This window comes from Nycticebus coucang, chromosome 12 (assembly GCF_027406575.1).
Source record: "Nycticebus coucang isolate mNycCou1 chromosome 12, mNycCou1.pri, whole genome shotgun sequence".
Classification (NCBI taxonomy): Eukaryota; Metazoa; Chordata; class Mammalia; order Primates; family Lorisidae; genus Nycticebus; species Nycticebus coucang.
In genome coordinates, this window is record NC_069791.1 from 47,400,746 (window position 1) to 47,415,877 (window position 15,132).

General features: G+C 38.3%; 1 protein-coding gene across 4 annotated transcripts in view; it reads left to right on the forward strand.

Moving 5' to 3' along the window:
* Positions 1-15,132, forward strand: part of LRP6 (LDL receptor related protein 6) — a 197,632-nt gene that overhangs the window by 87,516 nt on the left and 94,984 nt on the right. For all 4 annotated transcript variants that reach the window (XM_053555768.1, XM_053555770.1, XM_053555772.1 and 1 more), the window contains one exon: positions 10,000-10,196. In XM_053555768.1, the coding sequence (XP_053411743.1) occupies positions 10,000-10,196 (197 nt within the window). The remainder of the gene's footprint in view (positions 1-9,999; positions 10,197-15,132) is intronic.

The following is a 15,132-nucleotide window of genomic DNA, read 5'->3' on the forward strand; positions in this document are numbered from 1 at the left end:
TTTTTGTTTTTTTTTTTTTAATTGTTGGGGATTCATTGAGGGTACAATAAGCCAGGATACACTGGTTGTAATTGTTAGGTAAAGTCCCTCTTGCAATCATGTCTTGCCCCATGAAGTGTGACACACACCAAGGACCCACCCCCTCCCTCCGACCCTCTTTCTGCTTTCCCCCCCAGAACCTTAATTGTCATTAATTGTCCTCATATCAAAATTGAGTACATAGGATTCATGCTTCTCCATTCTTGCGATGCTTTACTAAGAATAATGTCTTCCACTTCCATCCAGGTTAATTCGAAGGATGTAAAGTCTCCATTTCTTTTAATGGCTGAATAGTATTCCATGGCATACATATACCACAGCTTGTTAATCCATTCCTGGGTTGGTGGGCATTTAGGCTGTTTCCACATTTTGGCGATTGTAAATTGAGCTGCAATAAACAGTCTAGTACAAGTGTCCTTATGATAAAAGGATTTTTTTCCTTCTGGGTAGATGCCCAGTAATGGGATTGCAGGATCAAATAGGAGGTCTAGCTTGAGTGCTTTGAGGTTTCTCCATACTTCCTTCCAGAAAGGTTGTACTAGTTTGCAGTCCCACCAGCAGTGTAAAAGTGTTCCCTTCTCTCCACATCCACGCCAGCATCTGCAGTTTTGAGATTTTGTGATGTGGGCCATTCTCACTGGGGTTAGATGATATCTCAGGGTTGTTTTGATTTGCATTTCTCTAATATATAGAGATGATGAACATTTTTTCATGTGTTTGTTAGCCATTCGTCTGTCGTCTTTAGAGAAAGTTCTATTCTTGTCTCTTGCCCATTGATATATGGGATTGTTGGCTTTTTTCATGTGGATTAATTTGAGTTCTCTATAGATCCTACTTATCAAGCTTTTGTCTGATTCAAAATATGCAAATATCCTTTCCCATTGTGTAGGTTGTCCCTTTGCTTTGGTTATTGTCTCCTTTGCTGTACAGAAACTTTTCAGTTTAATGAAGTCCCATTTGTTTATTTTTGTTGTTGTTGCAATTGCCATGGCAGTCTTCTTCATGAAGTCTTTCCCCAGGCCAATATCTTCCAGTGTTTTTCCTATGCTTTCTTGGAGGATTTTTATTGTTTTATGCCTTAAATTTAAGTCCTTTATCCATCTTGAATCAATTTTTGTGAGTGGGGAAAGGTGTGGGTCGAGTTTCAGTCTTTTACATGTAGACATCCAGTTCTCCCAACACCATTTATTCAATAGGGAATCTTTCCCCCAAGGTATGTTCTTGTTTGGTTTATCGAAGATTAGGTGGTTGTAAGATGTTAGTTTCATTTCTTGGTTTTCAATTCGATTCCAAGTGTCTATGTCTCTGTCTTTGTGCCAGTACCATGCTGTCTTGAGCACTATGGCTTTGTAGTACAGACTAAAATCTGGTATGCTGATGCCCCCAGCTTTATTTTTGTTACAAAGAACTGCCTTAGCTATACGGGGTTTTTTCCGGTTCCATACAAAACGCAGAATCATTTTTTCCAAATCTTGAAAGTACGATGTTGGTATTTTGAAAGGAATGGCACTGAATAGGTAGATTGCTTTGGGAAGTATAGACATTTTAACAATGTTGATTCTTCCCGTCCATGAGCATGGTATGTTCTTCCATTTGTTAATATCCTCTGCTATTTCCTTTCTGAGGATTTCATAGTTTCCTTTCTTCACCTCCTTCATTAGGTATATTCCTAGGTATTTCATTTTCTTTGAAACTATGGTGAAGGGAGTTGTGTCCTTAATTAGCTTCTCATCTTGACTGTTATTGGTGTACACAAAGGCTACTGACTTGTGGACATGGATTTTATATCCTGAAACATTACTGTATTTTTTGATGACTTCTAGGAGTCTTGTGGTTGAGTCTTTGGGGTTCTCTAAGTATAAGATCATGTCATCAGCAAAGAGGGAGAGTTTGACCTCCTCTGCTCCCATTTGGATTCCCTTTATTTCCTTGTCTTGCCTAATTGTATTGGCTAGAACTTCCAGCACTATGTTGAATAGTAAAGGTGACAGAGGACAACCTTGTCTGGTTCCAGTTCTAAGAGGAAAAGCTTTGAGTTTTACTCCATTCAGTAAAATATTGGCTGTGGGTTTGTCATAGATAGCTTCAATCAGTTTTACAAATGTGCGACCTATGCCTATACTCTTCAGTGTTCTAATTAGAAAAGGATGCTGGATTTTATCAAATGCTTTTTCTGCATCTATTGAGAGGATCATGTGATCTTTATTTTTGCCTCTGTTAATATGGTGGATAAGGTTTATGGACTTGCGTATGTTAAACCAGCCTTGCATCCCTGGGATGAAGCCTACTTGATCATGATGAATGAGTTTTTTGATGATAAGCTGTAATCTATTGGCTAGGATTTTGTTGAGAATTTTTGCATCTATATTCATGAGTGAGATTGGTCTGAAATTCTCCTTTTTGTTTGGGTCTCTTCCTGGTTTTGGTATCAGGGTGATGTTTGCTTCATAGAATGTGTTGGGGAAGATTCCTTCTTCCTCAATTTTTTTGGAGTAATTTCTGCAGTACAGGAATAAGCTCTTCCTTGAAGGTTTGATAGAATTCTGGAGTGAAGCCATCTGGACCAGGGCATTTTTTGGTTGGAAGCTTTTTTATTGTTTCTTTGATCTCAGTGCTTGAAATTGGTCTGTTCAGGAGGTCTATTTCTTCCTGGCTGAGTCTAGGGAGAGGGTGTGATTCCAAATATTGATCCATTTCCTTCACATTGTCAAATTTCTGGGCATAGAGTTTCTGGTAGTATTCAGAGATGATCTCTTGTATCTCTGTGGGATCAGTTGTTATTTCCCCTTTATCATTTCTGATTGAGGTTACTAGAGATTTTACTTTTCTATTCCTCGTTAGTCTGGCCAATGGTTTATCTATTTTATTTATTTTTTCAAAAAACCAACTCCTTGTTTCATTAATTTTCTGATTGATTCTTTTGTTTTCAATTTCATTGATCTCTGATTTGATTTTGGATATTTCTTTTCTTCTACTGAGTTTAGGCTTAGATTGTTCTTCTTTTTCCAATTCCATAAGATCTCTTGTGAGATTGTTGATGCGCTCTCTTTCTGTTTTTCGAATGTAGGCATCTAAAGCGATGAATTTTCCTCTCAAAACTGTTTTTGCCGTATCCTACAGGTTTTGATAGCTTGTGTCTTCATTGTTGTTATGCTCAAGGAAGTTAATGATTTCCTGTTTTATTTCTTCCTTCACCCATCTGTTATTCAATAGAAGATTTTTTAATTTCCATGCCTTTGGGTGGGGTCGAGCATTTTTGTTAGAGTTGAGTTCCACCTTTAGTGCCTTATGGTCTGAGAAGATACAAGGTAAAATTTCAGTTCTTTTGATTCTGTTGATATTTGTTTTGTGTCCCAGAATTTGATCAATTTTGGAGAATGTTCCATGGGGTGATGAGAAGAATGTGTATTCTTTATGTTTGGGATGGAGTATTCTATATGCATCTGTGAAGCACAGTTGTTCTAGGATCTCATTTAAATCTCTTATATCTTTGTTTAATTTCTGTTTCGAGGATCTGTCCAGCTCTGTAAGAGGAGTGTTAAAGTCCCCTGTTATTAGGGTATTATCAGATATCATATTGCTCAGACTGAGTAAGGTCTGTTTCAAGAATCTGGGAACATTTAAATTGGGTGCATAAATATTTAGAATTGAAATGTCTTATTGTTGTATTTTTCCCTTGACTAATATAAAGTGACCATCTTTGTCTTTTTTGACTTTAGTTGCTTTAAATCCACATGTATCTGAAAATAAGATTGCAACTCCTCTTTTCTTCTGAATTCCATTTGCCTGAAAAATTGTCTTCCAACCCTTGACTCAGAGCTTTAATTTGTCTTTTGAAGCCAGGTGTGTTTCTTGCAGACAGCAAATGATGGCTTGTGTTTTTTTAATCCAGCCAACCAATCTATGTCTCTTCAGTGGGGAATTCAAGCCATTAACATTTATTGAGATAATTGATAAGTGTGGTAGTATTGTATTCATCTTATTTTGTGAGAGTCCATTGCTTAGTTTTATCTTTTGCATCAGTGTGGAGGTTAGGTTCTGTCCTTTAATTTCTGAGTTCTTACTTTGCTGCTGGTTCATTGTGGTGGTCAGTGTGCAGAACAGGTTGAAGTATTTCCTGTAGAGCTGGTCTTGTTGTGGGAATTTCCTCAATGTTTGTATATCCGTAAATGATTTGATTTCTCCGTCAATTTTTAAGCTTAGCTTAGCAGGGTACAGAATTCTGGGCTGGAAATTGTTCTGTTTAAGTAGATTAAAGGTAGATGACCATTGTCTTCTTGCTTGGAAAGTTTCATTAGAGAAGTCTGCGGTCACTCTGATTGATTTGCCCCTGTAGGTCAACTGGCGCTTACTCCTGGCAGCTTGCAGAATCTTTTCTTTTGTCTTGACTTTGGACAGGTTCATCACAATGTGTCTTGGAGAAGCTCGGTTAGAGTTGAGGTGACCTGGGGTCCGATATCCCTCTAAAAGCAGTGTGTCAGAATCTTTGGTGATATTTGGGAAATTTTCTTTTATAATATTCTCTAGTATGGCTTCCATTCCTCTGGGGCATTCTTCTTCCCCTTCTGGAATTCCTATAACTCGTATGTTGGAACGCTTCATAAAGTCCCATAATTCTGACAGTGAATGTTCTGCTTTCTCTCTCCTTTTCTGCCTCTTTTACTATCTGAGTTATCTCAAGAACTTTGTCTTCTACCTCTGAAATTCTTTCTTTTGCATGGTCTAACCTGTTGCTGATACTTTCCATTGTATCTTTAAGTTCCCTAATTGACTGTTTCAGTTCCTTCAGCTCAGCTATATCCTTTTTATATTCTTCATATCGTTCATCTCTTATTTGATTCTGTTTTTGGATTTCCTTTTGGTTATTTTCCACTTTATTAGCAGTTTCCTTCATTGTTTCCATCATTTCTTTCATTGTTTTCAACATGTGTATTATAAATTCCCTTTCTGTCATTCCTAACATTTCTTTATAGGTGGAATCCTCTGCAGTAGCTACCTCATGGTCCCTTGGCGTGGTTCTGGAGTGGTTCTTCATGTTGCCTGTAGTTTTCTGATGATTCTTCCTCATGAGTGATTTCTTTTATCTGTTTCCTTGCCCTAATTTTCCTTTTACTTCCTCTTGCTCTTTAAGTTCTCATGCCTGTGGACTGAGGGTTACCGGACCAGAAGGGTGAGAAGGTTGAAGAGCAAAAAAGGGATGAAAGAAAGGAGGACCGAGTGATAAGAAAAACAAAGAAAAATAGAGAAAGGAGTGGGGTGGGTGAAAGGAATATTGACAAAAAGAAGAGAGGCACAGAAAGAGGGAGACAGGGCAATATAGGTGTACAGTCGGGTACTTTGACACAACCTTAAAAAAACCCCACCTTCTGGGGGTGCCCAGTTGGGTGGTTCCCTTGAGGTCAGCAGCTCTTTGCTAACCTGATTAGACACAGTACCCCACCTCCACCAAGTAGAGAGGAAAGACAAAAATGCTATAAATCAAACCAAAACAAGCAAACAGAAAACTTTATGGGATAAAATTGGTTGGAAAGGCAAATAATAGCGGTAGAAACACTAGCAAAAATGAAGTTCTAATTATTGAAAAAGGCAGCAATGGGAAAGTATAGTTGAACTAGAAAAATTGAGAAAGAAAAAGGATCTGTATGGAAAAGGTTGAACTTAAAAAACAAAACAACATCAACATCATCAAAATAAACAAACAAAAAAAACATCCAAACCGAAAAAAAAACACAACCAAAAACCAAGCAGTATGTATATGTTATTGAATATTGTCTGGGCAACACGTCGTCTTCTGGGGTATGAAATGTTAATCACAGTTCTGATATGACTGGAGGCTGCTGATTTCTCAAACCTCAGCAGGTAGACACCCTAAATCTCTCTTCAGCCCACTTAAAAGGCACTTTGAACTTGTTCACTTGCTGAGCAGAAGCTTTCCCAGGAAAGTGCTTTTCGCTGGAATCACTGCTGAAGTGGCTATCCACTTACCCAGTGTGCCATAACTGGTCTCACTCTGCCCCTGAGGGTTAGGGCTGCAAGGCGGCTCAGACCCCGCCCTTAGGCTACTTGGTCGCTGGGTTACCAGCTCCCACCCAATTCTAGCTGTGCAACCCTGAGGGCAGAGCTTGCCAGGCCAGATCGCTCACAATGGCTCCCTGTGACCCACAGCCAAACACTATTGGCTCCGTCTGGCTCAGCGGCTCAGACTGGGGCCCTAGACAACGGCCAAATTTCTCCGCACTCCCGCTCAGGCTCTCCCCAAGGCAGTTCAACTGAGTGCCACGTCCAAAGACACCAAAACAGTTCACAGGTAAGGCCTTTCTGGTTTGCAGTCTTGCTGCTGCTGAAGTTACAGTTGCGGGCGGGTTTAGACGGATTGAACAGACGCGACCACTTGCCGGTTTTCCACTGTTTTAGTCCTCCTCTTGGGGTCCAGAAGAGTCTCTCTGACTCCCTGTATCCTCACAGGGGTGATGATAGGTAGATCCCACTAGCCAGAAATGCCTGGAGTCCTATCTCCCCAGACTCACGGTGCCCAGATGCAAGGAAGCTGTTACTCGGCCGCCATCTTACTCCGCCCTCTATCAATGTGCTGGTTTTATATACAGTTTGTAACATTTTCATTAAACTGATTAACATAGCCTTCGTGGCATTTTCTTAGTTATTGTATTAAGATATTTTATTCTACGTTTAGTAAATTTCACATGTACCCTTGTAAGATGCACCATAGGTGTGGTCCCACCAATTTTTTTTTTTAAAGCGACAGAGTCTCACTTTGTCACCCTTGGTAGAGTGCTGTGGTGTCACAGCTCACAGCAACCTCCAGCTTTTGGGCTTAGGCGATTCTCATTCCTCAGCTCCTGAGTAGCTGGCAGTACAGGCGTCTGCCACAGCACCCGGCTATTTTTTTGTTGTTGTTGCAGTTTGGTCGGGGCCAGGTTCCAACCTGCCATCCTCAGTGTATGGGGCCGGCGCCCTACCCACTGAGCCACAGGTGCTGCCCTTACCTGCTAATCTTAGCCAGAAAGAAGGGGAAGATTATGCATAGTTATCTCTATTTTAGGAACAAGTCACCTTTGGCTAGATAAATAAAAAATGACCCAGGAGTGTTGGGTCATTTATCTATAGCTGTGTTAATCTCATATGTTTCTTTAAAAGCATTTAGTTTTATCTTGCATTCATGAAATGTCTAATAATTCATTTATGTTATGTACATCTAATTTGTGCTCATAGCATTGTGTAAGAACCTGGAAACAGAAGCCAGAGTCCTTACTCTCAAAAAGGTTATCAGTTATAGAGTTGTTGGATAGGTAAACAGTTAGAAAATAGTTTACTGATGGGCAGGTGTCGGGGCTTACACCTGTGATCCCAGCAGTTTTGAAGGTCTGAGGCAGGAGAATTGCTTGAAGTTTAAGGTAAAATAGTTCAGTGCTATGAGAGCAGAGAGGAAGAGTAATAATTTGGCTTGTGAGGGGAGAAGATTAAGGAAGGCTATGAAAAAAAAATGGTGTTTAAATTTAGTGTTTAGTATTTATTGATTCTCATAAACTGCTGATTTTAATAACTTAATGATTTAAAAACAACTACATGAAATATTCACAGTATAAAATGTTACTTTTATATCAGAAGTCTTAACATATTGAAATTGAAAATATATTCCCTAAAATTGAGGAATAATTTATGGAATGTAATAAAGTACCAAGAGTAGTGCTGAATGGCTTTTGCATACATTATCATTCAATCTTCACAGTAACTCAGTGAGGATACGTTATTTTCTTAACATTTACAGATGAGGAAAACAAAGTTTGCAGATACTATGTAAAGTAGTAAGTGTGTGGGAAGTTTAAATTCAACTCTTATCTGATTTCTAATCGTATGTATTATTTACTATATAAAATGAATATAGCTTTTAGGGAGGGATTTTGCTTTTTCCATTTGTTTATTTTCCTATGTCTAGTTTATTAGAGTGAATTTCAAGTTTTTATTTGATGATATACAAAGACTTCAAAGGCTATTTTTTTCCTCCAGTGTTTTTGAAAGATCTGGTTATATAATTTGAAGTTCTTTACGATGGTTGATGAAATGTCAAGTAACTTAGTTTCTACTATTTATTTTTCACTTCTGTTTCTTGTCTTTGTTGGCAGTCTCTCAGTATTCTTTGTGTGTTACCATCATGAATTTTGGAAGACTCTAGTGTGAAATATACAGGCTTCTTAAAAATTGAACTTAAACTATGATATCATTTTTATAAATAGTATAGTACCGTTAGTAAACTTAATAAGATGGTCCATTTGAAAAGTGGAAGACAGTGCTTGAGGAGTAAGCGTTGTGTTAGTTCTATTTAAGAAATGAAAAGGAAAGGTAATCTGCTTGGGAAGAGAGAATGAAAATGAGAAGAGAAAACTGTTGTCATGTGAGATGACACAGTAGGTGTGAGGTTCCAAAATACGGTTTGCTGGCAAACTAGTCATGCTCATATTGTATTTGATTTTTAAAAGTTTGGCCTGAATTTGTAATACTTTAGGACCATTCCATGTGTAGTCACAGATTATAATTCTGCTTAGATAAAAATGATTATATTGCTCTTGAATTTAGCTTAATATACTGGTAATCTGTTAGACACTAGAGATGGAGTAACCTAAAAGACCTGAACATTGAATCATCTTCCTAGATATAGTATACTTTTAGTTTCTTTTCAATACCTTATTTTCCCTTCCTTTTCCACTTTATCCTCCTTTTTTTCCCCCCTCTCCCTCTCTACTTTGTCCTGGGTAGACTTTTGGGAAACTTGGATTTATGAAAAGATCAACACATTTATTTTCTTGAATGTTACTCTCACTCAAACATGATTTATTCTTTATTCTAGAGCATTTACTTATTGGGTAGCTATGGCACTCTGGAAAGTTCTGTGCCTTGAGTACTAATCAAGTTCTCTACTTTTCTTTTTAAATAGTATCTATTGCTTATGAAAATTTTGGTCTCCTTTGTCTCATGAGCACATTCTGCCAGTGGCAGCACTTTGTTTTGGCTGCTAAAATTGGGAAAGTTAAATAACAGTATAGGAAAAAACCAGAGTAGGTGATCATTTGCTGGAGCTAGGCTGGGATTTGCAGGAAGAGCTCTACCTAAGTGCCTTCTTAGCCTTGGTATATGTTTTTATTCTTAGTTATGAAAACCATAGAAGGTATAGAAAAACAGGCTCAGATTTTTGTTCCTTCCACAAGTTAAAAACCTATTCCTGAAATAAATCTTCCTACTGTGACCCCCAGGACTTCTGCCTTGCTTACCTTCTCCTTTTTTTTTTTTTTCCCCCCCCTGAGACAGAGTCTCACTATATCATTCTCGGTAGAGTGCCATGGAGTCACACCTCACAGTAACTTCAAACTCTTGGGCTAGGCTTAAGCAGTTCTCTTGGCCGCAGCCTCCCAGCTGGGACTACAGGCGCCTGGCACAGTGCCCGGCTATTTTTTTGTTGCAGTTGTCATTGTTGTTTAGCTGGCCTGGGTTGGGTTGGAACCCGCCAGCCTCAATGCAGGTGGCCGGCACTGTAACCACTGTGTTCCGGCCGGCACTGTAACCACTGTGCCAAGCCTTACCTTCTCCTTTTAATGACATGAATTGTGAAAAGGTGGAAGCTGTGAGTCCAGAGAAGTGGGAATGACAGCATTGTTAACAATCAGAAAGCAGTGTGTCCTTTCTGTCTGGTAGTTTGTAAGGAATTTGGGACCTGCTGCCAAATTAGGGTCTGTTCTGAAATGCGTGGTTGGGGGTTTTGGATGTCTTTAAATGTGCTCAAGTTCACTATGTGAATTACTTTTCATGGATGTTTTTGACCTAAACATTGGTATTACTCTGGATTTATATGTGTTAATGTGAACTGACATCATTTTGATGGAAGAGATGAAGTTTGGATAGAAGAAGAAAATTTAGAACCAAGTTTGTATTTTTCTGTTTGTGTTACAGGCAGGCAGTGGTTAAAGGCTCCCTTCCACATCCTTTCGCCTTGACGTTATTTGAGGACACACTGTACTGGACTGACTGGAATACACATTCCATTTTGGCTTGCAACAAGTACACTGGCGAGGGTCTGCGTGAAATCCATTCTAACATCTTCTCGCCCATGGATATCCATGCCTTCAGCCAACAGAGGCAGCCAAATGGTAAGTGATCTTGATTTTTGAATTGCAAGTTGGAATAGTTTTGTAGCACTCTAATGTCTGGCTGTAGTGAGGGTCAGGAGAGGGGGCATATCCAAAGGTAGTTGGGAGGAATAAAAAGGGAGAAAATATCAAACTATAATTCAGGTTAAATGGTAGCCTAAACCATTTATACCCTGTTTGTCACTCCAGACCACCTGAACCATTTGTTTGGGGCAGAGGTAATAGAGTCAGAGAAGAGAGAAATAAATTAAGAAATTGAGATAGCTTAAATGCTAAGCTTATACACAAAAGGATTTCTTGTTCGTATTACTTCTCTGTACGTTGGTGTTCATTTTTATTTTGAGTAGAAATCTTTGTTAATCTAGCTGATGAATTTAAGTATCTCAGCTTATTGAATAAAATACCTGCGTCAACTTTTTCTGTGCACCCCTTTTATTTTATCTCCTTAGTTTTGCTTCTATTTTTGGTCACCCTTTACAATGACTTAGGCTGTAATTGCTGACATCATCTTCTTGTAAGAGAGTACTAGAATTAAGTTTAAAGGAATACGAGAATGTTAAAAGTTTAGCACTTGTGTGTAAATAAATGTCTGGTGTGTGTCTGAGTATATTTCAGATTGTGTTCCATAGGCAAAAATAAAGCAATGCATGATCCATGCTTTTGGATCATGCATTGCTTTATATTAACATCTCTTCAGGAGGTGATAATCAAACATTGAATGTGTTATGTTAGGATATGATGATCTTGAGTCCTTAAAAATGATTGTAAGTGTATGTTATACTTTTGTAAAACAGAAAATGTTTGATCACTCAACGAAATTTTTATTGTCATGGTTAGCCCACAGGAAAACAAACATTTTTTTAAATGGCAGTATTGATCCTTTATGTTTTACTGGTTCAAAAATTTATAGTACTCTTTGGTATTATTTTCTTTTAACCTTCATATTTACCCATGTTAGGTTTGTTTCTATCTCATGTTCATTTTTTTGTATGAATATTGTTTGAATACATCTCTTTCCACAGTGTCTCAAATTTGCTAATTTGTTTTCTCTGCTTTTCACTCCCCCCCCTTTTTTTTAAAATTAAATCATAGCTGTGTACATTAATGCGATCATGGGGCACCATACACTGGTTTTATAGACCGTTTGACACATTTTCATCACACTGATTAACATAGCCTTCCTGGCATTTTCCTAGTTATTGTGTTAAGACATTTATATTCTACATTTAGTAAGTTTCACACGTACCCTTGTAAGATGCACCGTAGGTGTAATCCCACCAATCATCTTCCCTCCACCCATCCTCCCCCCTCCTTTCTCTCCCTCTCCCTCTTCCCCCTATTCTTAGCTTATAACTGGGTTATAGCTTTCATATGAAAGCCATCAATTAGATTCATAGTAGGGCTGAGTACATTGGATACTTTTTCTTCCATTCTTGAGATACTTTATTAAGAAGAATATGTTCCAGCTCCATCCATGTAAACATGAAAGAGGTAAAGTCTCCATCTTTCTTTAAGGCTGCATAATATTCCATGGTGTACATATACCACAATTTATTAATCCATTCGTGGATCGATGGGCACTTGGGCTTTTTCCATGACTTAGCAATTATGAATTGGGCTGCAGTAAACATTCTGGTACAAATATCTTTGTTGTCATGTGATTTTTGGTCTTCTGGGTATATACCTAGTAGAGGAATTGTAGGATCGAATGGCAGGTCTAGTTTTAGATCTCTAAGTGTTCTCCAAACATCTTTCCAAAAGGAATGTATTAATTTGCATTCTAACCAGCAGTGTAGAAGTGTTCCCTTTTCTCCACATCCACGCCAACATCTCTGGTCTTGGGATTCTGTGATATGGGCTCATCTTACTGGAGTTAGATGATATCTCAGAGTAGTTTTGATTTGCATTTCTCTGATGATTGGGATGATGAGCATTTCTTCTATGTGTGTAGGCCGTGTGCCTGTCTTCTTCAGAGAAGTTTCTCTTCAAGTCCCTTGCCCAGCCTGCGATGGGATCACTTATTCTTTTCTTGCTTATACGTTTGAGTTCTCTGTGGATTCTAATTACTAAACCTTTGTTGGAGACATAACCTGCAAATATCTTCTCCCATTCTGAGGGCTGTCTGCTTGCTTTACTTACTGTGTCCTTGGCTGTGCAGAAGCTTTTTACTTTGATCAGGTCCCAGTAGTGTATTTTTGAAGCTGCTTCAATTGCCCGGGGGGTCCTCCTCATAAAATACACGCCCAGACCAATTTCTTCAAGGGTTTTCCCTGCACTTTCTTCTAGTATTTTCATAGTTTCATGTCTTAAGTTTAAATCTTTAATCCAGTGAGAGTCTATCTTAGTTAATGGTGAAAGGTGTGGGTCCAGTTTCAGTCTTCTATGGGTTGCCAGCCAGTTCACCCAGCACCATTTGTTAAAAAGGAAATCTTTTCCCCACTGAATGTTTTTAATTGGCTTGTCAAAGATCAAATGACCGTAAGTAGCTGGATTCATCTCTTGGTTCTCTATTCTGTTCCATACATCTAACTCTCTGTTTTTGTGCCAGTACTATGCTGTTTAGATCAATATCGATTTATAGTATAAGTCTGAGGTCCGGTAGCATGATTCCTCCTGCTTTGTTTTTATTTCTGAGTAATGTCTTGGCTATTGGAGGTTTTTTCTGATTCCATATAAAACAAAGTATTATTTTTTCAAGATCTTTAAAGTATGACAGTGGAGCTTTAATAGGGATTGCATTAAAATTGTATATTGCTTTGGGTAGTATGGACATTTTAACAATGTTGATTCTTCCCAGCCATGAGCATGGTATGTTTTTCCATTTGTTAACATTTTCAGCTATTTCTTTTCTTAGAGTTTCATAGTTCTCTTTATAGAGATCTCTCACATTCTTTGTTAGATAAACTCCCAAATATTTCATCTTCTTTGGCACTACTGTGAACGGAATAGAGTTCTTAACTGTTTTTTTCAGTTTGACTATTGTTGGTATATATAAAGGCTACCGATTTATGAGTGTTGATTTTGTAACCTGAGACGCTGCTGTATTCCTTGATTGCTTCTAAGAGTTTTGTAGTAGAATCCCTGGTGTTTTCCAGATATACAATCATATCATCTGTGAAGAGCAAAAGTTTGATCGCTTCTGACCCTATATGGATACCCTTGATCGCCTTTTCTTCCCTAATTGCAATGGCTAAAACTTCCATGACAATGTTAAAGAGCACTGGAGACAATGGGCAGCCTTGTCTGGTTCCTGAGCTGAGTGGAAATGATTTCAGTTTAACTCCATTCAATACGATATTGGCTGTGGGTTTGCTGTATATGGCCTCTATCAGTTTAAGAAATGTCCCTTCTATACCAATTTTCTTAAGTGTTCTGATCATGAAGGGATGCTGGATATTATCAAAACCTTTTTCTGCATCAATTGAGAAATTCATATAGTCTTTGTTTTTTAATTTGTTTATGTGCTGAATTATACTTACAGATTTACATATATTGAACCAGCCTTGAGACCCTGGGATAAAACCGACTTGGTCATGATGTATAATTTGTTTGATGTGTTGCTGGATTCTGTTTGTTAGGATCTTGTTGAATATTTTTGCATCTATATTCATTAGTGATATTGGTCTATAATTTTCTTTTCTTGTTGGGTCTTTTCCTGGTTTGGGGATCAGGGTGATGTTTGCTTCATAGAACGTGTTGAGTAGTCTTCCTTCTTTTTTACATTTTGGAACAGGTTGAGTAATACAGGTACTAATTCCTCTTTAAAGGTTTGGTAGAATTCTGATGTGAAGCCATCTGGTCCCGGGCTTTTCTTTTTAGGGAGGTTTTGTATGGTTGATGCTATTTCAGAACTTGACGTGGGCCTGTTCAACATTTCCACTTGATTCTGGCTAAGTCTTGGAAGGTGACGTGCTTCCAAGTTTTGGTCAATTTCCTTCAGATTTTCATATTTCTGAGAATAAAGTTTCTTGTAGTATCCATTAAGGATTTTTTTGAATTTCTGAGGAGTGTGTTGTTATTTTGTCTTTGTCGTTTCTGATTGATGAGATTAGAGATTTTACTCTTTTTTTCCTGGTTAGGTTAGCCAAAGGTTTATCAATTTTATTGACATTTTCAAAAAACCAACTTTTTGATTTATTGATCTGTTGTATTATTCTTTTGTTTTCAATTTCATTTAATTCTGTTCTAATTTTGGTTATTTCTTTTCTTCTGCTGGGTTTGGGGTTGGAATGTTCTTCCTTTATCAGTTCCTTGAGATGTCCCATTAAGTTGTTAACTTGCTCTCTTTCCGTTCTCTTCAGGAAGGCTTGCAGTGCTATAAATTTCCCTCTTAGGACTGCCTTTGTGGTATCCCAGAGGTTCTGCGAATTCGTGTCTTCATTGTCATTTTGTTCCAAAAATTTGGCAATTTCCTTTTTTTTTTTTTTGTAGAGACAGAGTCTCACTTTATGGCCCTTGGTAGAGTGCCGTGGCCTCACGCAGCTCACAGCAACCTCCAACTCCTGGGCTTAAGCGACTCTCTTGCCTCAGCCTCCCAAGTAGCTGGGACTATAGGCGCCCGGCTATTTTTTGGTTGCAGTTTGGCCGTGGCTGGGTCTGAACTCGCCACCCTCGGTATATGGGGCTGGCTCCTTACCGACTGAGCCACAGGCAATTTCCTTCTTAATCTCATCTGTGACCCAGCTATCATTCAGCATAAGGTTATTTAACTTCCATGTTTTTTATGAGTATGCAGATTCCTGTTGTTACTGAGCTCAACTTTTACTCCATGGTGGTCCAAGAAGATGCAAGGAATAATTTCTATTCCTTAAAATTTACTGAGATTAAACTTGTGACCTAAGTTGTGATCTATTTTGAAGTATGTTCCGTTGGCTGATGAGAAGTATGTGTATTCAGTTTTGTTGGGATGAAATGTTCTGTAGACGTCTGCTAAATC